Below are 21,790 nucleotides of genomic sequence, written 5' to 3' on the forward strand. Positions count from 1 at the left end.
ATTTCTTTCCTTTTTAACACAGTATATGGAGCTGAATGATTTCTACCCACTGTTATCTCTATTTAAAACTATTATGTATTACAAAAGTCTTTAAAAAAAAATAGAATTCCTACAACAATAAATACAGTTTGGTTTTTTTTTTTTTTTTTTTTCAGATACAATTTTTACTTAATATTATATTCTTGAGATAAAAAAAAAAAGCAAAATGCATTTTGATTTCTTGGTAATAACTTTCTCAGTTCAACTGATGAATATATATTTGTTTTCGTGTTTGTACCATTTAGAAATATCTCCATAACCCAAATTTTTCGCTGTTAAATAAATTCAGGTTTATTATCTTTACGGACTTAACCATACCCATGTACAGAATTTGGATCAAAAACAGAGCTACAGCTACCAATTGGAATATTGATATGGAAACATAATTATCAATGTGGTGGTCTTGGTTGAGGTTTAGCATATAACTCGTTTCTTGTTCTGAGTATCATAAATCAGGTTTACCTTTAAACATTACTTAGGTAAATGTATTTGTACAGGTATCTTTTCAGTATCTAGCCCATTATATGCATATCTAGCCAGCTTTTATAAATGTGGATGATCTGTTCGATTATATTTTGGAAAAATACTGAATTGGAATAGATAAGATTATCATGTATATTTAAACTGTGTTATGATTTAATCTGGATAATGAAATAGCTAATTTGTGCTGGCAGTAAGCACTGGCAGTTTTGTGTAGCCCTTAGTTTTGAACTAGCTAGAATCCTTTAGTGTACAGTTTGACGAGTTTCATCTCACCTATTTAGGCTTTTTGGTGGTTTGATACTTGACATCCAAAGGAAAGCACCTTTTTTCTTGAGTGACTTCAAGGATGCATTAAGCCTGCAGTGCCTGGCCTCGATTCTTTTCCTATACTGTGCCTGTATGTCTCCTGTAATCACTTTTGGAGGGCTCCTGGGAGAAGCTACACAAGGCAGAATAGTGAGTACAAAAAAAAATGGTAGTGGCCAGGCTTTTAGACCTTCAGAGGCAAGTCACTGTGTGCATTTGTCTCGTTTATTTATTTTTGTATTTGAAGAATTTACCCACAGCACTTGATTAGCCTGCCCCAAAGCAGATCTTCCCCAAAAGGTAATTGCTGTGGAAAATGTGGGGAACCCATGTGAACAGGAGAAGATGCACAGTGGAGGTAAAAATAAAATTATAAAATTAAATTTAAAAATGTTTATCCTGCCTTATTGGAGAGTATCTTCATGAATTGAGAAAGGGCATTGCCTTCTTTTTGGCTACTTGAATAAAATGAATGAATAGCAGTAAAGGTGCACCATCCCACTAGGCCTACTTTAGGCAAAGTCGGAGGCTCAAGGTGGATAGTCAAGAATATGTACTGGCCTTGAGTAGTAGGCCTATGAGGATGATAATGCCTACAGGGTTACGGGTAGCAGTCAATTCTGTATATTTAAACAATGGACAGGATATGTGTTTACTTTCACTAGTGGTGTGTTATCAATAGAAATAAAAAAAGATATAAGTTTTAAGAGCTGAAAATACTCTTCTCTGAAAGTAACGTGGATATTATCCATAAACTTCTGGTACTGCTACATTGGCAGTGCGTAACACCAACACTTTTTTAACCAAAATGTTCAGTTGCACTTTAGGTTTTGGAGTGAGGAAGGAGTACTCCTATCAGCAACGTTAATAACTTATAGTTTGTGTTAAATCACGTGTGAGTAAACTAGTCTGAAGTGTATTTTGTGTTTCTAAATCTATTGCAAAGAAATAAGGCTCTGTCCTTTTGGGTAAAGGAAAGGGTAAATTCAGAATTGTCCCTTTACAAACTTAAAATTCTGGTAAAGTTTACAATACTGTAAAATTCTTTGTGATACTTAGACCAAATTTTAAACATGTACTCAATTAAAATTTAGTTAACCTTTATCAATTTCAAGTAATGTAGCTGACTTGAGTATTTGTTTATTGATGTATTTCTAAAGCTGATAGTGCACGGAAAAAATGTGATTTACTTCTGCGTTTGTTATTTCTGCCACTGTAAATGTAGGGATGGGTTTTCTTGTGATTATCTAAATGTTGATGTAATATATTAATGTACCCCATATAATTGTGAAAATATTCTCCTTTTAAAGCTTGATTCTTAAATACCTTCTTTCTTTTAGCTATCTGGAATTGTTTGCGGGTTTGTTCCTGCCTTCAGATTCTTGGTGTGCATCATTGAATATAAAACTTAGTTACTGCACACACATGTTCAAGCACTGTAGCTGACACTGTAAGGTACACAGTTTGTGTTTGAAACTTTTCCTCACATTCCCAGAGGTCATCACCTCCACAGTATTCCTGTCCCTGCCACCTTGATTGACAGCCCCCAGGTTAATGCATTGACTATGCCAAAAGCAGTAGTTGAAAGGCAATAGCTAAATAAGAGATTGTATTTATATATATATATATATATATATGTATATATATATATTTCTACATAATGAAAAAAGGATGCATGCTTTTTTATTTTTAATAGCCCCAGTTCAGCAAACACCTTTGACCTGTTTTAGATGTTTTTCTGAACGGGGCTCAAGTTTGCATAATTTTTATTTTCTTAAGCTCATGTTGTTACAAAGTAGCAAATGCATGAAAATTCCACAGCAAACCCTATAATTTGTGATGTATTAATTTTCATAGTTCTAAGTGGTATATTTAGATATTTTACAACAACATCATTTTAGGTTCTAGAAAGCCCAGTCTTTCTCTTGAGGTACATTATAACATTTCCTTCTAAAAATAACATTTATAGTAAAACATGCAAATCAAGAACTAAAATACATACCTTTCTTTGATTAAAAGAAATGCATTACCAGGTGGGACATTGATTTACAGCTCATCTATTTATGGTGTCATGTATACAAAAATGAGTATTGTTCAGTAATTTCCCCTGCACCACCTTGTCGATTCTTTTTGTTTTGTTTTGTTGTTTCGTTTTGTAATGCTTGGCTGACTGATGCAAGCTTGATGCAGCACACTGTGCCATGTTTTAGTACAGGTGTGTTGTAATATGTTTATATATTTAGATATATATATTTTTTTTTTTTACAGGAAGAGAGAACTTTTTCCGTATGCTATGTATTGAGTAATTTTGTTTTTCAATTGGTAGTAATTGTTGGTATGTTTTTCCTCCTTAGTTAGCAGGACTAATAACTTGTTCTCATGGTTTTGGATGGCTTCATAATTCTCAAGAGCAAAGCTTTCCAAACCTTTTGTCCTTGGTATTGTTACTGCAAAACAGTGCTAACAATGTCTCAAACATTAATATTAATTGTAATATTTTTACATCTTGTCTTGTTTCTATGTAAACGCATCTTAAAAATGTATTTATGCAGATGTGATGCTACGTGCTAACCTGAAAGGCAGCATAGTCAAAGCGGTTTCTTTTCCCCTGAACAGAGTGCAATAGAATCCCTCTTTGGAGCCTCGTTAACTGGGATTGCCTATTCTCTCTTTGCTGGGCAACCTCTTACTATTTTGGGGAGTACCGGACCAGTTCTAGTATTTGAAAAAATATTATTTAAATTTTGCAGGTAAGTAGTGACATACCCAGATGAATGGTGTATCCTAAGAGACTGTAAGATACCTGTAACTGAAAACATATATTTTGAAAGTAGATGACCATGAAGATATCAAGGCAGCAGCAAGAAACTGCGCTGTGCATGTGGTTTGGCAAAGCTTTGAAGCACTTAGCTGGTGGGAAAGCCAGTGGTGAACTGGGTGGGACTTAGAACTTACTTTTCTTCTTTTTATGTGGGGATGCTGGCTTTGATTCTGCAGGGGTGGACAGGGATTGATCTTCCCTTGGTGAAGAACTATCCAAATTATTCTGGACAGAACATCCTCATGATGCTTCCTGGGAAAGGCAGTAGCACCCTCAGTCCTAGAGATACTTTGTGGTGTTGTTCTGTACCAGAGGAAGATAAAAGTTTCCACTTTCTTCAAAACTAGAGTCAGGGATGAGTAAAGTTGTGAACACCTGCAGAGCTTGTCCTCAGTATCCATTTTCAAATAGAATATGATAATAAATGATTTTAGACTCAGTTAATTATTTTAATTTCTTTCATACAGGGATTATGGGCTTTCCTACCTCTCCCTACGAACTAGCATTGGTCTGTGGACTGCATTTTTATGCATAGTGCTTGTAGCAACAGATGCCAGCAGCCTTGTCTGTTACATCACTCGATTCACTGAGGAAGCTTTTGCAGCACTTATATGCATCATATTTATTTATGAGGCATTGGAAAAGCTTTTTCATTTGGGAGAAGTGTATGCCTTCAATATGCACAATAATTTGGATAGACTGACTTTATATTCGTAAGTATCAAGTTCATATCTGTTAGTGCAGTATGTAAGGAAAATGTGTATTGTGTAGTGGCAGATCATTTATGAAACTGCAGTGTGTGCCTCTTAGTGGTAGGGCAGGAGGAATGCTGGGGGTGGCAGGAGCATGAGAAATCTCTGAAAAATTCTATTCAGGGTGCTGTGGAATTGAAATTTCTGTTAGCTATGTGTGGTTTAAAGGGATGAGGAGTGGTGACAATGCCTGATTTATCTGCAGCTTGATTAAAGGTCAGCTTACGTTCCATTAGCTAGACGGGAGCTTTGCCTTGGCTCTTCAGGAAATTGTGGTGGCTTCCCTCACCTGGGTGGGGATTATTTCCGGGCAGCAGAGGCATGGAGCTGTGCTAAAATGAGGAGTTAACATATTTAAGCACTGTTGCTTTCTATTGCAATTATGAGGGATATTTGACTTTTTTAGAATTTCTTTTTCAATTTTTCTCCACTCTCTAATAAAAGAAAAAAAATAATATAACCACTTCTAAAAAATATCCTGCCTTAGTAGAGTTACTGTTTCTTTTCATCTTAATAATTAGCAGTAAAACTATCAATTCATTTAAGGAATGCAGTAAGCAAGCTATTTAGATGTACCTTTTCTCATATTTGATTGATGTGAAAGTTGTGCGTCTTAATCTACTTTTCAATGTATAGCTGTTCTGTTTCTGAATTAGGGTAGTTCACTTAAACCGTCAAATCAGCATTAAGTGTCTGTCATACCATGTTCAGTGTTTTTGTATTTTTTGATGATCTGCTGCTTTCCTTTGCAATTCAGTGTACATTTTTCAAGCTTAGGATATGCTTTCATGAAATGCATTAAATTGAATCTAGAGCTTACTACACTTGACAGGAGAGACTGCTACCTACTAATGGTGAAAAATCTGCACAGTTCACATAGTTAAAACCAAACTGGTCAAAGCTGTTCTTTGATTCATCGTCAATGCATAGTTAATTGTCAGATAATGGTGTATTTTGGACCCAAGTTGTTACAAGGTGATATTTGAATTTTTGTCTTATTTCACATACTGCTTCACTGCTTCATTTATTTCATTCATGCGATAAATGAAATAAAATAAAAAATCCAAATGATAACACTTTCACAGTATGTGAATAAAGTATGCTCACTTTGTTTTCAGGTGTTAGTCTGTTTTAACAACTCATCTGCTAGTTTTTAATCAATATCTTATTTCTTCTAATTCTTTAAAAAATATGTATCAAGTTTTTGTCCCATCTGTAAAATCTCTTGTGTGGACTTCTTTGTGACTCTCAGCATCTCTTCACCACCTCCCCACTTGCAATCATAGTTCATTTTATGGTAGGAGGAGACTTGTACTTTGCTTCTTTCATACGATATTGGGATAAACCCTGGCTATGAATGTATTTCTAGTTTATGTTCAGCACTGAATCTGCACCCTGCAGTGGGGCATAGGAAGTGTGGTGTACAGAATCCTCCATCCTCAGTGCTGCTCTCAAGGGGCCCGAGGTCTTTCTGGTCAAGGCTCATTTTTTTTCTTTTCTTTTTTTTTCCCCTACCTCACCTTGAAAACTTTCCGTATGATGCCATATGATAAGGGATATCCTTCCGGCCATTCCCTCACAGCTCTGCTGTGAATGGCCTTGGCTCTGTACAGCACTGCTTAGCAGCAATTATACGCGTTAGTGTGTCATCAACATTGTTTTTCTCCTTGAACCAAAACATAGCGTCATACCAGACACTCTGAATGAAAGAACTCTGTCCCAGCTGAAAAGAGACTGCACTTATAAGCATATCATTTGGTTTGTTTTTTTTCTTTCCTTCCTTGCCCTCAGATGTGTATGTTCTGAGCCTCAGAACCCCAGCAATGAAACCTTGAAGGCTTGGGGGAAGATGAATAAATCTGTGGAAACTATTGCATGGAGTAACCTTACAGTAACTGTGAGTATCTAAAAGGCAGATATCTGTATCTGTCTCTTTGTTTTTATATGTAACACACAAACAAAAAACTAAATCTCACAACACTTAATACTTGATTAATATTTCTTATCTGATTACTTTTTCATAGCATTGTTTTATTTAAAACTGTGTTTGCAGTTCTTTTATTGCACCCGTAATGCTAAGCAGTCATTGTACTGTTTGGGATAATTGATTTTGTGACAGTAAATACTGGTATGCTGAATGGGATTGCTTGAGATAGCTGCATGAATACTGGTGGCAGAGCAGTCTTCTTCCTGAAGTGCAGATGAATATGATGAGCATAAACAGGAGATAACTTCCTTTTATTTCCTGTAAAGGATGGATAAATATTTTTTAGAAAGTGCAAAGGTAGAAATTGAAGTTAGAATGTACTAGCAGGTACACGTCTTTAGATTATGATAGACATAGGTATAAAAGTGTGTGAGAAACTACTTAAAACTTGATGGGATGAAAATAATATTTTGGAAAATTGAAGGTTAAAAGAAAACATGTTTGCAAGAATAAGCGTGGAAGCAGTAATTTCTGAGCTGGATATTTTGCAGCCACATCTGGTTAATCCTTTGCGTGTGATCAGTCACCTAAATGTAGATGTTTACAGCCACTTTGTGTATCCTAGCATCTGCTCTACACTTACGTTTAATATAATTTGCATTTGCTGTAGATTTAGTGTTGAATTTGCTACCTGTGTGTGCCTCCTTAACCCTTCTCCAGATATTTAAAATGGCAGTAAATATCCTTATATGGGCTCTGCTGGTGTCTGAATCTGGAGGCTTACACTGAAATTAGGAGGTGTTCTGCACAGCAAAAATTCTTTTAAAAGCCTCAGTGTTGTACTAGAATTTTACCTGTTCTGTTTTCTGCATGTCACCTGTCTGCTCCTAATCTATTGTAATTACCCAAAAAGGCAATGAATGTAGTATTTAAAACTTATTTTATATTCCGCTATTTATTTTATGTAACTTTACTTTCTCTTGAGCAATTTTATTTTTCTCAGGCAGAACTGATTCAAAATTTTGTGGTGCTTATAATTAAATTCAGTTCTTAGTTGGGATAATTTTTTACATAGCTGTAACTTACTTATTTTCATAAGCCTGTTTAAAAACTAGGCTGTTGAAATATTACTTCCAGCTTTGTTGGCTTCATCTTTCCTTGTGCCCTGTGTCTGCTTCCCTTTGCCTTTCAGTGAGCCTTTTAGATAAGGATGGTTTGACTTTTTCTTTTTTACTCAGTTCTGTTACTTAAAATATTTTTCCGCTACATTAGATTTTTTTTTTTGTCATTTGGATTAATCTTATTTTCTAAGAATCCATTTTTCCTTTAATCATATCAGTATAAAACTTGAGAATAGAGGTGAAACTGAGGACATCTCGTTTTTATGTTCAGCGAGTTGAAAGTGAATAGTCTGCTTTTCCTGAACATAGTTCTCAGCCTTAATTTACGTGTTCAGTCTTTTGATGCATTGAGAATAGAATAGAAATTAGGTGAATGTGATTTAAAAAAAAAAGTTATTTGGTGCTTTTTGAGATCCTGAAAAAGATGAATAATTGCTACCGTGACTCTTCTGGAACAGACAGCTTTTTTGGGCGTTTCAGGCTGAGTTTTCTGATGGAGGAAAGAATTGCCAGATCTCCAAAAGAAGGTTTTTATATGTATTTGCTATTAGTAGGTTACAAGTTTGAGTATATTAAATGACTAAAAATTTAGAAACTGAAAGGATTTTTCTCTCTTTGCAGGAATGTATAGAATTTCATGGTGTGTTTCAAGGATCTGCTTGTGGCCATCATGGACCATATATTCCAGATGTTCTCTTTTGGTCTGTCATATTATTCTTTACAACGTTTTTCCTCTCCTCTTTCCTTAAGCAGTTCAAGACCAAACGCTATTTCCCAACTAAGGTAATTTCAATTAGAGATGACTGTGACTTTGTGGTAAATATGTTAGTATAGAATACATTAATATGGCTTAGTAGGATTGAATTTGTTTTGCTTCAGAACTTTGTTTTGAGAATGTAACTTTAACTGTATTTCCTCTAAGATAGAAAAGGATGTGGTAAGCAACACTTCCTTTAAATTCAAAAAATTAGGATATTAAAGAAATCAACTGCTGCAAATTCAGTACTTAGTATTCTTTCTTGCCATTGGAACAAGATGTTTGGGGTATAAGAATATCTGAGCATGTCTATGTTTTGTACTAATGGCTAGTGGCATCTGGAGGGATTATTTTCCTGGTTCCTTTGCCTAGTAGTGTAGAATAATTGGTTGCTTTCTCCAGCGTGATAATGTCTGAAGTGTGTTGAGTTGTTCCTGAGGGGGATTCCTGTTTCTAATAGAAGACAGTATAACGATAGTCCTTGGGCCAATTTGTATAATATATTTCTACTAGGCAAAATAAAGTGGGTAGATCTTCTCTGGACCTCACCTTGTACCTACAGAGTGTTCCTAATTCTTAACAAAGTCACCTTCAATAACCTGAATTTGTTAAAAAACATATTTCCCCTACAAATTGAACATCAGCTGCATTATTATTGATTTCTGCACAATTTAGTGGTTTTACTAAATTAAGCTCCAGGAGACTAGTTGTGCGGACCCCTCCTCTCAGCCAGGCTAAAAGGACAGAAAAATGAGGAAGAAGTTAATGTGAAGCAATCTGCTTTTTGTACTAGATAACTTTAAATGGGATTATCAGATGAACTATTGTACAGAATACTCAACTTCATGCTATTCTGGCAGGCAGCTTACATTTAAACATAAAAATAAAATGCATGTAATGTTCAGTGATGTATTCGCTGTTCTTCACTACACTTTTCACTATTCACTACACTTCAATATTTATAGGGAAGTAGATTTTCTTTCTGCTGATATGAATTCTGATGATGAAACAACAAGAGTTGACACAGGTTTTTCTCTTTATAGGTGCGTTCTACTATCAGTGACTTTGCAGTATTTCTGACGATTGTAATCATGGTTTTGATTGACTATCTAGTAGGAGTGCCATCTCCTAAGCTTCACGTTCCAGAGAAATTTGAAGTAAGAAATAAAGCCTTTTTTAAAAAAATGCCTTTTAAGTGCTTGCAGCTTCATAGACAGTAGAACAGTAGTATTAAATAAAAACAGGAATTTAACTTTTTGACTTGCGTTGTAGTTAAAGTAATCTCCCCTTTTTGTTCTGAATAGTGTCTCTCCTGGCAAAACACTGCTTCGTGCAGTAGTATTAAGGAAAAGTATGTAGTCTTTACTGCAAACATGCAGAAATAAAGAAATGGAATGGATGTTCAATTTTTTTCCATATCACATTCATATTTAGCAGTGAGTCAGTCTTTAGGTCAAAGCTACTGGGGGGAAAAAAAAATCAAAGCTCGTATTTAAGAGACTGTTTACATGTTCACTGCAGGTAATGTGTGTAGCAATAAAATCTTTACTTTGTTTTAGTGAGTATTTGTTTATTTTTTCTAGCCCACACATAAGGACCGAGGATGGTTCATAGACCCTCTTGGAGGCAATCCTTGGTGGACGCTCCTGGTAGCTGCTGTTCCTGCTTTACTCTGTACCATTCTGATTTTCATGGATCAGCAAATAACAGCTGTTATTATAAACAGAAAAGAGCATAAGCTGAAGGTGAAAGTCTATTCATTTTCACAAACCTCTAGTTTTGTATAAGTCATGTTTATTTTAAATCAGATCCATTCTGAGTCTGCAAAATAAGCAGCTACTAAATAGATGGGTATATTGACTAATATGGAGTGACTATACTTTTGCAGGCACATTAAAAATCTGTAACTTCCATAAGTTATATATAAGTAAGTAAGTAAGTGATAAATCTCATGTCATATAAATAGAAAGTTTACTGAATAATTCATTTCTTTGCTTGATTTCACAGAAAGGCTGTGGTTATCATCTTGATCTGTTCATGGTTGGCATTATGTTGGGAGTATGTTCCATAATGGGCTTACCTTGGTTTGTCGCAGCAACTGTCCTGTCTATAAGTCATGTTAACAGCCTGAAAGTTGAATCTGAGTGCTCTGCACCGGGAGAGCAACCAAAGTTTTTGGGAATCCGGGAGCAGCGAGTGACAGGATTGATGATTTTTGTCCTGATGGGGCTGTCAGTGTTCATGACCTCTGTGTTAAAGGTAGAAGTTTTACCAAAACACTTGGATTTTCTTTGTGCTTTTTATTTTCTTATCGGGATATAATATTTTGTAATGTCAGTGCATCTTCTTAAATGAAGTAATACATGTTTAGATCCATTATCAAACTATGTTTTTGGTGCTGGTTGAATGGAAACAACCAGTGGAGGGAGGTGTGGGAAAACTGAACAAGCTAAAAGTATAATGAGTAGAGAAGAAAGCAACCTCTGTCTGTGTTGCATGATTTTCTTGCTAGGTGTTTTTTGTTGTTGTTGTTGTTGTTTTAGATTCCCAAATCTGTTACCCAGAATAGTTCTATAATTCTTATGTGAATATATAAACAGAGGGAAAAAAGGAGTGTGTTAAAGTTACTTGTGCGGAAGTAATATAATGTGGCCAGTGAAGCAGACAGAAATCGAGTTCAAAAAGTGATAATCAGAAATGACATTGCCTACTTTTCTTTCTTTTTTACCTTTTTAAGCTGCTTTTGAGGTCTTGAAATATAAAGATTCTCTTTCAGAGTGTTGTGAAATGGAGGTGAAATAGAGATTTTGCGAGTCACATTAGGGCCTCTAAATTTCACTTTCTCTAAATTTCTGCTAGTTCAGTGAGCTTCCATTTCATGAACTCCAGCAGTTAGGAAAGAGAAATAAATTAAAAAAAACACCCACAATTGACTTTTAAATGACAGAGTAGTAGTTATGCCATGAAGTGCATAATTGCTAATATCTTTAAAGAACTTAGTAAAAGTCTCTTCAAAGAGAGATCACATCTCAGTTCTCAGATAGCTTCTAAGCTGTGCAAGAAAAGGTCGCAGTAGAAAATAAACCTGTGAACATACAGCCATAGTTCAGTAATTCTAATTACAAGTTATTAATAGTAATTATATAAATATATAACATATATATAAAATAGCTGGCCGTTTGTTGGGGACGTTAGGGATTTCAAAACAATAAGGTGATATATATAAACAAATATTTAGATCAAACAATCTCTGGTAGAAAAGCCACCAGGAGCTTAGCTGTATAACAGACTATCAGAATCAAAATCAGGAATACTAAAATGAATTTATTATTGCTCAAAAGCTGAAGGTGCTGATTGCTGAACCCTGGTGTTTACCCCTCTTTTTAGCAGCTGATTCTTGGAAAGCAAAACCTGCATTTGTTATGGGATCAAGGGTAATATGAATGGGATTACTGCAATTCATTCTGTGAAATACTTTTCTTTTTCACTGTGAGTGACTGTAATTGTTTAAAAGAAGAAAGGAAGACAATACCTTGAACTGCAAACTCTGTGCTTTTGTTTCATGTGTGAATGTATGCTGACTTAATTCAGTAGAAGTTAATGCTAATGAAGTATTAGCACGTCAAATTACGTAGCACATGGTAAAGAAGCCATCTAATACATGTACAGACAGTAATTAATCCCTAAGGCATAGTTTTATTCCACGGTATTTTAAGTTTCAGTGAAGGCTTTTGTTCAGGCTTGATGGCAGCAGTTTGTATTAAGATGTCTTTACTCAGAATTTCAATCAATTTGGTAGCAAAGTAGGCTTCATTTGCTCTGTGTAGGCTGCACATGTTTGATGCAGGTGCTACCGGAATCGGGGGACAGCTTCATTATCTTAATAAGTTTTAAATTGATTTTACTGCAAACTTAGCCCTGAAAAAATTAATAGTTATGGTTTCATATTGTTTCATGTGCTCTGGAAATACTGTGTTAGTGAGGAAAAAAGTTAAACTTCATATGATAGCTTCCCTGAAGTTGGTGGTCCCAGTATAGTTCCTGTCAAATAGAAACATAAACCAATATTGTTAGCATTAATAGAAACACTGGTTGCAACCTAGAAAATGTAATCCACGGGCAGTCAAGACTGAACTACTTTTTTAATCCTGATGACAGCCATATTAGCTCTAGGGAGATGACACAGGTCCTTCTGCAGCTCCCAGCTATTTTTGCTTTTCAATGCGGCATTTATTCCTTCTATAAATAGAGCATTGACATTTGTAGATTTTCACATAAGTAAAATAGGAATTAAGATAATTTGGTTCACTTCTTTCACTACTGTCAACTGCTAAGTTGTATCATGTTGATTCTACAAGTAACTCTGTTGGTATTGTTTTTGTCTGCAGTTTATTCCAATGCCAGTTTTGTATGGTGTCTTTCTTTACATGGGAGTGTCTTCATTAAAAGGCATTCAGGTAAAATCTGACTTTGTTGAACAACTTGCATTTGTTTAAATGAAAAGAGAAATATAAAATGTTATTTTACATCAGAATCAATGAAGTTAACCAATGTTGTCTGAGTAGGATGTAGGATAATTTCTGCAGTATCACATTCAGTGTTTGTTCTTACCACTGTCTCTACTTATTTTGCTTCAGTAGTGTAGCTGAATAGTAAATTTTCTGAAATATTCTAAGAAGTTGTACTAGTAATGTTTGAAAGGAACACTAACACTAGAGAGCCCAACTCCTTGAATTCACATGGATCTTTGCTAGTATTTTAATTAGGATTAATTTGCTTTTAGAGTTTCGTAAAAATGTTGTTTTATTTAAATATTTCCTTCTGGAGAGGAAGAAAATCATTAACTGAAGGATGTTTTTATATTTCACTGCAGTTTTTTGACCGTATAAAATTGTTTGGAATGCCTGCCAAGCATCAACCTGACCTGATATATCTGCGTTACGTACCACTCTGGAAGGTCCATATCTTTACAGTTATTCAGCTCACTTGTCTCGTTCTTTTGTGGGTGATTAAAGCCTCTGCAGCTGCTGTTGTTTTCCCTATGATGGTAAGTGATTTGTTCTACAAGTTAATCATTTGCCAAGAGTGTGTGCATCATCCAACATCTCTTCAGAATGTGTTTGCTACCTTATGAGGGAAGGGACTGAAAAAGACATAAACTTCAGTAGCTGTTCACTTCTGAAACATGAGAACTCCTGAAAGAAAGCAATTCAGTTGTGAAAAGCTACAAAAGGGGAAACGATCTAACTTGGCAGTAAGATAAAACTGGTACTAAGAGAAAAAGCTATGGTTAAGAACACTGAATGTACTGAAAGTGTGTGATAATATTTATTTCAGTGGTTTAATATCAGTGATTCCTTTTATGGTTCTCTTAAGGTTTTAGCGCTAGTATTCATTCGCAAGCTCATGGATTTATGTTTTACCAAAAGAGAGCTTAGCTGGCTTGACGATCTTATGCCAGAAAGTAAAAAGAAGAAAGAAGATGACAAAAAGAAAAAAGAGAAAGCAGTAAGTATAAAAATACTCAAACTGAACATGTTGTAAATTAATAGGAAAACACTACGTGACATTTTAAAATTCTTACACCCAAACATACCTTTTGAAATCCTTTACTAATGAAACTTACTGACTGAGCAACAGTTACTGGCTGTTGAGTCACTATTTTAGTGATGTCGTTATGAATTATGACTCTCCTTTGTAAAACAAAGCAAAGCAGAATGAAGTGCTTCTTAGCGCAGCATTTTGTTATCTCTGTCATTCATCAGGTTTGAAGGTAGATATGGATGGATGGAAAAGCAAAACTGAAGTAGGAATCTTGACTGGTTAGTTTAGTAGAAAAACTTTACCATATGAGGGACCTTCTCCTTGTGCGTGTATGCAGAATGATGGTTAAAACCAACTGCTAGTTGGTAATAATGTGTAACTGAGTTATAGGCACATAACTTCTCAGTAAAAGTATCAGCTGACTATACACCAACTAGCTGAATTTCTTAAGCTTAAAAATGACTTAGCTAGATGTCAGCTGCAGTACCTACAGAGAAGCATTTTGCCCCATAACCCTATTGAAATACTCTGTCAGTGTGCAAACTTGTTGGTTTCTTCTGTATGAAAGAATTTTACAAAATATTTACTTAAAATTTACAGGAGGCAGAGAGAATGCTTCAGACAGAGGACAATGAGAGCGTACACCTTCAGTATGGAGAAGGAAATGTTTTGAATTTTCCTGTAAAAACTCTAAAATACAGGTATAATAATATGTTGGTCTTCTTACTAAGAAGTATTCTGTCAAATGTCATAATTTACTTCATATTCAGTTGGTCATACCTGAGCTTAATTTTTTTCCTCAAGCTAGTAACAGCCCTGATTAAGGTATATCCCTTGGTGCTATGGCAGTGTGGGGCTTTTTTTGTTTGTTTTTGGGTTTTTTTTGTGGAAACACTTTTAATTATAAATTTACATGACCATCTTGAACAGATCTGATGACTCAATTTCGACCAGCTGTTCTCAAGGTGAAGAAGCTTCCTTGGTCAGTTTTTGTGGAATATTTGTGTGCTACTGTGCATGAAAAATTGAGTATTAAGTAACTAATAGCATCAGTTGAGCCATATGTTTACCAGCCACTTGGATTTTTCAGTGGTAGTCTAAACGTGCAGTTCTTCAATGGTTTATTTAAGTGAATGCTAATTTCTGTGACCTAAAAAAAAAATTGTTTTGCAGGCAGTGTTTTTGCTTAAGGAGGTTAATTTCTGAATGTACACTGTAGGACAACAGGTTATCAGCTTTTTTCCAGAAAAGGAAGTGCTGCAGTTTCACAGCAGTGGAAGGTGTTTTGCCTCTGTGTGAGTTTCTTGTACTCGTGTACAGTATTCTGCTTAGTTGTCAAGTATTTTACAGCTGTTCAACACCTGGAAGTTCTGACAAATGAATAGCATGCCAACTTTTTTGTCCAATACTAAAAATCCCTACATTAAAATTCAGGTGTTGGGTCTACCCTGATTCAATCATAGAATCACCAAGGTTGGAAAAGACCTCCAAAATCATCTAGTACACCCATCCACCTACCAATATTTTTCCACTAAACCACATCCTTTAGTATAACATCTAAATTGGCTTGGGAGCAGGCAGGTTTTCAGTTTAGACATATTCCTGCTCAGTCTTATCGTCTGCTCTAAGAGCAGGTTCAGTTCAACTTCAACTGAAGTGAAGACTGCAAAATCATTTAATTTTTTTTTTTTTAAATTGAGCAACTGCTGATTGCTCTCATGATAGAACTATGAATTCATCAATTGTCTGCATGTGTATTTACTATGTATTTCACTGTACTGCAACTTGTGGGGATTCCCAGTGAAAAATAAGCTTTGATGTGTTTCTGTGGTGCTTTGATGTAGTCTTATACATTTGGAGTAGATTCTGAAGCTTAGGCATTGTCTGTATGGACATTTAAGTTTGCTTTACCTTTAAGTGTGTGAAAGGCAAAGGTCAAAAACAGATTTTGAAAGCTTACTGCTTGTGAGACTGAACTTTAATAGGGGGGGGGGGAAAAAGTCAAGACATTCAAATTTCTGCTACTTCTTAATCTGAACTGAGTTACCACTTCCAGAATTTTATTAACATTTGGTTGTTTACTGGAAACAGCTTAAAATAATTCTGCTTTATGAATGCCCTAACAGAACTGTATGATTCATTTCATTATTTATAAATATACAAAACAATTTTCTGAAGTTAAAGATAATTTAGAAATGAGATACCACTAACAGATTGTGACTGTCTGTGACAAACTGTTGATGATACCATGAGATTAAGGTAGCACTAGTGAATTATTACACTTTGAAGTTTTCATTGAAGTACCGTGGTAAGTGATTAATTCAACTTGTGGCTGCGTAAACGTTGAGAGAAGGCGCAACTGATGTGATTTAGGAGTGACAACAAGTATAATGTGTTTGAAGGGCATTGAGTACTAACCAGAAAGTATGTTTGTTCTTTAGCATTGATCCCTCAGTTGTAAACATATCAGATGAAATGGCCAAAACTGCACAGTGGAAGGCTCTGTCCATGAGTACTGAGAATGCCAAAGTAACCAGAGCTAACCTGAGGTAGCTATAATTACTCACATGTTTTCTAACTTTTGTCATGTCTTTGGTAGCTAATTACTGTACTCATATTGATTGAAGTATATGTCAGATTATAAGCATACGTGGTTTATACATGGACTTTTGAGAGGAACTTGATTTTGAGCTTAATTTTTGCTCTCTGCTCTGAAATCAAACAATGTCAAAGGATGTTGTTAAGTGCATTATTAGTATTTTAGTGCTACTTTTAATTTGCTTAATACGGTTGTATGCTACTCTGATAGGTTTAGGGAATCTGAATGCTTTATTAGAGTGTATATGAGCATGTTTGGTCCTGAATATTACAAATGCCAGAGAGAATAAAAGGTAAGTACAGCATTTTCACTGCTGCTTGGATCTTCCACTGGGTTGGTGGGTTTGGATATTTGCCCAACCTAGTTTAGATTTCTAAAAATTAAATTGGCTCAGATAGTATTTTTATTGGATATGAAATGTACTTGAATGAAATACTATCTTGACGCTTGAGTATAAAATGTTTGATGACTAGCTTTGAGAAAAAAGAACAGTATCTTAAATGATTATCTTTGCTTTCAACAGCCCTGAGAAACCAGAAAGTGTGAAAATAAATGTGGAAGATTCACCTGTTGTGAAATACGTGGATGCTGAAACATCTTTATAGAACTGAACCAGGGGGAATTGTGTGTATTTGTGTGTGTGTATATATATCATTGTAGGATATTATACCACTGAAGTGTGATTTCCAATTTAAGGAGTAACTTGTATTTAATTCTGCCATTGTTTAGGGAACTGTAGATACGCTGACATGAAAAGATTTGCTTACAGATCAGTTGAGTGGTAATCACACTTCAGCTATTTATTTTATTGGGAATTTTATTTTCATTTTAAATAGGAATATTGTAATGAATGCCTATTATTTTCAATAATCAATATGTGCATAAACGTTCAGTCAGCCTTTGCTGATGATTACTGGTCCACATCGCTTAGAATTTGCCATTACCTCTGTTTATAACATGCGCTACAGAAGTTTGTTTTCCATGCAGGAAATTACTGCTTGTTTTTGCAGGGTATACCTTTTTTGTGATTTCATAGATCGGATATTAATGTCCTGTTAACATGCATTACTGTGTTTTGTATCTCCACTACATGCTAATGTGTTTTGGATTCTGTCACTCATATTTTACAGAGGAGTCCTTGAGCCCTAAGTCAGATGGCTAAATAACCCTTGAAATACATGTAAATATCCTGTTCTGATACTTTTAAATATACCCCTGATTTTTCATTTTTATCCAGTAGCCATTTAGTAACTGTAGTTACAGTCCCAAGTCAGTATTTGCCATTCTGAAATCTGTGTTTACTCAATATAAATTGAACTTACAGGCAGCAAGTTGTTCTGTAGGAAGTTATACTTGCAACACTAGTGCTCTTGATTTCTTTGGCTGTTTTTATTTACACTTTCCGTTGACTTTGAAAAACTGATTTACTCATCTCTAAGACTGACAATTCAGAGTGTTTCACGTCCTCATCAGAATATCTTTCTTGCTCAATTCATTTTTAAAGTTTATTATATATTTGATTAAACTAGCCACAGTTTAATTCTGTAATAGGTTTATGATCAATATTATTTTATGGATTACAAATTGCTTGTGGTATTTCTGTGTACAGGTCTGATTCTCTTCATTGTAAAGGGCATATGTGATAGCACACCAACTTATTTTAAGCATTTTATTTATTTTAATTAGTATAAAATTTTATCGTGTTAGAAGAATTGAAAAAGTAAATACTCATTTATTGAAGTAAATGGGATTTTGGAGGTTCATTGATTAAAAAGTGCATTTATTGTACTTACGTTTTTGAGGTTTAGTGTTTAACAGTGTAAAATCTGAGATGATGAGAATTTTATGTGCAAGTGAAAAGCTTGGTCAATTACCTGCTGCAGTTTCCATTGCTAATATTTTTTTGCCGTATGCCTTTGTTTTTTGGCTTAAATTTCTGAAGTAGTCTTTTTAGATTCTACCAGCCCTTTCTGGATGTATTATAAAGGCTTTAATTAGAATCTGTGCACATTTCAAACTAGAGCATACTGTTAGCTTAATTCTGTTTTGGTAGATTTGTGAGTTTTACTGTGGACTTCGTGGTAAAATTCTCAGTGAATGCAAAGGAGCAGATTTGGAGGAAGGCAGAGTTCATCTGGAAGTACCACCCGAGTTGGAATTCTGGTATTCTTCAGACGAGTAACAATGAGATGAAAGATAATTGTATATTATGAAAATAAACCCATCAGTTGGAATAAGAAGAAATATTTGAAAATAATGCTTAAGTTATATGGGCTGTTAGCCATTCCCATTACACACAATTTAATAGTTTATTTTTTTGTTTTCTCCATTTGACTGAATTGATAAGGCAGTTTACTGAAAATGCATAATAGAATACAGCAGTATGAAAGATCCAACCCAAATTCTCATGACAAAGGCTCAGTGGAAAAGCAAGCGAGGTCTGCATTACTAATTTGACTAGTACTGTGTATGACCTCTACAGGGTGATGCCCATTTATCCTTAGATAATGGCATAGCTTGTGCCTTAGCTTGAGTATTTGCTCTTTCAGGAAATAGCTATTTTCCCTCTAATGAAACTGAGATGCAATGAAAATATGGCAGGCAGTTGCATTATTTTAAAAAAAAAAAACACAACCAGAAAACCACAACAAACCAACTCATCTGCTCATCAGTTACTGGCTCTTAGCTGGCTACTGGTGAATCTAAGAAGGAAAATGCTGTTTTGAGCAGTTTATACATAATGTTATCCACAATAAGCTACTTCTGTACCACTCTTAGTAGTATTTTATACATCGTATTCAGAGCCCCATGATTGTTTCCAAAAGTCAGAAGATGATTATAAGCTTCTTAGGTTTTTTAACTCTTCAGTGCCAGAAATCAGGGTTCCCTGGTGCTATACAACTTTTATCTGGCTTCTGCTTTTGAAGGGTTAGAGAACAGCCAATACTGCAGGAAGCAGGTGTTTTTCTTGTCAAGTTTAAAAACAGCTAACAAACCACCAAAGTCCACAAGTCTAACTGCAGTATTTCTTTAATTCTAATTCTGTAGATAATTCCATCAGTGCCAGAAATCCCTTGACTTGCAAAGCAGTTTACAGTGACCTTTAGTTCCAGTGTTCTTTGTTAGTAGCGTGTCCTAGCTTGCACTTTTTCCCCCATGTGAATAGAAGACAACGTGGTATTGAGTGCATAAAAACCCATGGATAACGTATGGTTAATGACTTACTGCTCACTGTGTACCACTTTTGCTTTAAATTTGTGCGTAGTTGAAGTAAAGCTAAGATTATCGCGGACTGTATATCGATAAGTTTTGCCTTAATGGGTGTCAAAGAGCAGTGACAATAACTGTGCACTGATTCTTTCATAGGGGTTAAGCCCTATAAAAATTAAGCCAATATGTTTCCATTCCAGCAGTTAGAGGTAAATGAACAGTCCTGCACTTTTTTTTTTTTTAGATGCCTTGGTTTCCCGGAATGGAGCTTAGTGCTACTGTGTATCTGGCTGCAGAGCCACCTCAGGAAGTCCCCAGTCTTCTTTTTTTTTGGTTTGTTTTGTTTTCCCTTTTTCTAATTTATTTATAAATAAGAATGTTTACATGAAGTGTGGGTCTTAATTTTGACCACTCCATTTAAATTATCATCTAAAATATTTCACTTAAAATGCAGTCTTTTGTTTAAATTAAACTCTACAAAACTCCTTCTCAGTACTTCTCACGTATTACAATGACATGCTTTCATTCTGTTTACATATGCCCAAGTTAATTATACCTTCCTAGATGAATTTTGCGGCTACGACAGAATATGTTGTTGTTTAGGGAAATGTTCCAAATTGCCAAGTTAGATATGGTAAGGTCGCTAGGATAGAATTCAATGCCCTGTTGGGGTTTTTCAACCAAATGTACAGGCTGTTGGTTTTTTTTTTTCTTCTGTGAGTAATGAAAGCTTTCCCATAACTTTTCATTTGCTTCACTTGCATCTTTGTCTTTATGTGGTAGTTTCCTGCCTCGTGTCAGGCAGGTTCAGCTTCTGTAAAATACACCTGTGACAAACCTGTGGTGTCCTGTCACAGAGTCTGCACAGTTTTAAAGGATTGTCTTGTACATACGTTCTGTAAATCTAAGATAAATGACTCAAGATTTTCAGTTCACAGTGTAGCCTCTTAGATGAGCATCACGATGATTTTAGTTTTCCTTTTGCTTTCTGTGATTAGTAATGTTTTAATTACTCATTTAGGTAAAATTTATTATAAAGTACAGTACGACCGTGTGAAATACTTTGTTGATACCAACTAATTTATTTTACAGCAAATTTTAAGACTAGAAGCACACAGCTTTGAGTCAGTGTAAGACTAGTGCTATGAATACAAAGCAAATTGCTTAGAATTTTAAGTCCGTTTTATTCTGTAACTTTTTTTTTTAGGGAGAACTTACAGGAACTTCTTAGTTGGCATTGAAGTTAATCTAAAAGACATTTTCGTACTGAATTTAGTATAGTGAGTTTGACAACCAGTCCTTTTCTACTCCACAACGCTGGGGCGAGGCACACCCTTTGCAATACAGCCCCTCTGCTGCGGCTGCTCCGCGCAGCGCTGTCTTCCGAGGTTCAGCACCCGCAGCTGAGCCGCGCTCTGACCTCAGTGCCGCTGGTCGGAGGCGCCATCACACGCCGTACGGTCCCGCCTTGTACGACCGCTTTTCTAACGGCAGCGACGCTTTCGTACTTTGTAACGGAATCCCAAATGTAGAATCGATCTCCGGTTTGTACAGAGAACACCGATCTCAGACTCAGTCTTCAATGTGAAAGATCCAGCCTTCGTTGTTTTTAATTACTGGTAGAATAAAATTATCTTTTGTAACGTTTCAGAAAGTTGGCAAAAGCAATAAAAATCTACTGGACAATATCTCGCCTTCTTGTATTTGTGCCGGAGAGCGGGGCTGCCGCTCCGGCCGGGCGTTCTCGTTTCCATGGCAACGGCGGCCGGCGTCGGTGGTCGCTAGGGTATCCTCGCGCCTCCCAGCACTGCGCCTCGCGATTGGCTGCAGCGTCGTCCGTTGCCGAAGAAGACGACGTGCGATTGGCCGTCGGCTGGGGCCGCGTTCCGGACGAAGCGGTGAAGCGGTGGCGGAGGCTGCGTGCGGGGACTGCCGCGTGAGTGGGGCAGGGCAGGGGTGCCCCAATGCAGCCGCGTGAAGAGAGGCTGTTAGGCCGTGCCATGAGGGCCGACCGCAGGCCCCTGTCTGGGAGGGAGCCGGCCCGCGGGGAGGGCGGGGAGGTCGGGGAGTCAGATGGTGCGGCCGTTGTGTGATTAAAGTCGCAGAGAGGTACGATGTAAAGATGTCAGAGGTGTTAAAAAAACAAACTGAAACGTGATGTTAGCATTTGGGGATGCATGCAGATGTGCTATGTGGTATAAGACGCATTAAAGGTATCAAGTGCTGGGGTG

General features: G+C 36.0%; 1 protein-coding gene across 3 annotated transcripts in view; it reads left to right on the forward strand.

Annotated features, from left to right (window-relative positions):
• SLC4A7 (solute carrier family 4 member 7) overlaps nucleotides 1-21,247 on the forward strand; it is an 83,597-nt gene extending 62,350 nt beyond the window's left edge. For all 3 annotated transcript variants that reach the window (XM_042816849.1, XM_042816851.1, XM_042816850.1), the window contains 14 exons: nucleotides 804-978; nucleotides 3,445-3,578; nucleotides 4,117-4,362; nucleotides 6,193-6,298; nucleotides 8,071-8,232; nucleotides 9,250-9,363; nucleotides 9,790-9,951; nucleotides 10,214-10,465; nucleotides 12,595-12,663; nucleotides 13,080-13,253; nucleotides 13,583-13,714; nucleotides 14,351-14,451; nucleotides 16,192-16,299; nucleotides 16,873-21,247. In XM_042816849.1, the coding sequence (XP_042672783.1) occupies nucleotides 804-978; nucleotides 3,445-3,578; nucleotides 4,117-4,362; nucleotides 6,193-6,298; nucleotides 8,071-8,232; nucleotides 9,250-9,363; nucleotides 9,790-9,951; nucleotides 10,214-10,465; nucleotides 12,595-12,663; nucleotides 13,080-13,253; nucleotides 13,583-13,714; nucleotides 14,351-14,451; nucleotides 16,192-16,299; nucleotides 16,873-16,954 (2,017 nt within the window). In that variant the 3' untranslated portion in view covers nucleotides 16,955-21,247. The remainder of the gene's footprint in view (nucleotides 1-803; nucleotides 979-3,444; nucleotides 3,579-4,116; nucleotides 4,363-6,192; nucleotides 6,299-8,070; nucleotides 8,233-9,249; nucleotides 9,364-9,789; nucleotides 9,952-10,213; nucleotides 10,466-12,594; nucleotides 12,664-13,079; nucleotides 13,254-13,582; nucleotides 13,715-14,350; nucleotides 14,452-16,191; nucleotides 16,300-16,872) is intronic.
• Nucleotides 21,248-21,790: the final 543 nt, after the last annotated feature.

The sequence above is a fragment of the Centrocercus urophasianus genome, unplaced genomic scaffold, assembly GCF_019232065.1.
Source record: "Centrocercus urophasianus isolate 14NV4802_14NV808 unplaced genomic scaffold, USGS_Curo_1.0 seq_16, whole genome shotgun sequence".
NCBI classification, from domain to species: domain Eukaryota; kingdom Metazoa; phylum Chordata; class Aves; order Galliformes; family Phasianidae; genus Centrocercus; species Centrocercus urophasianus.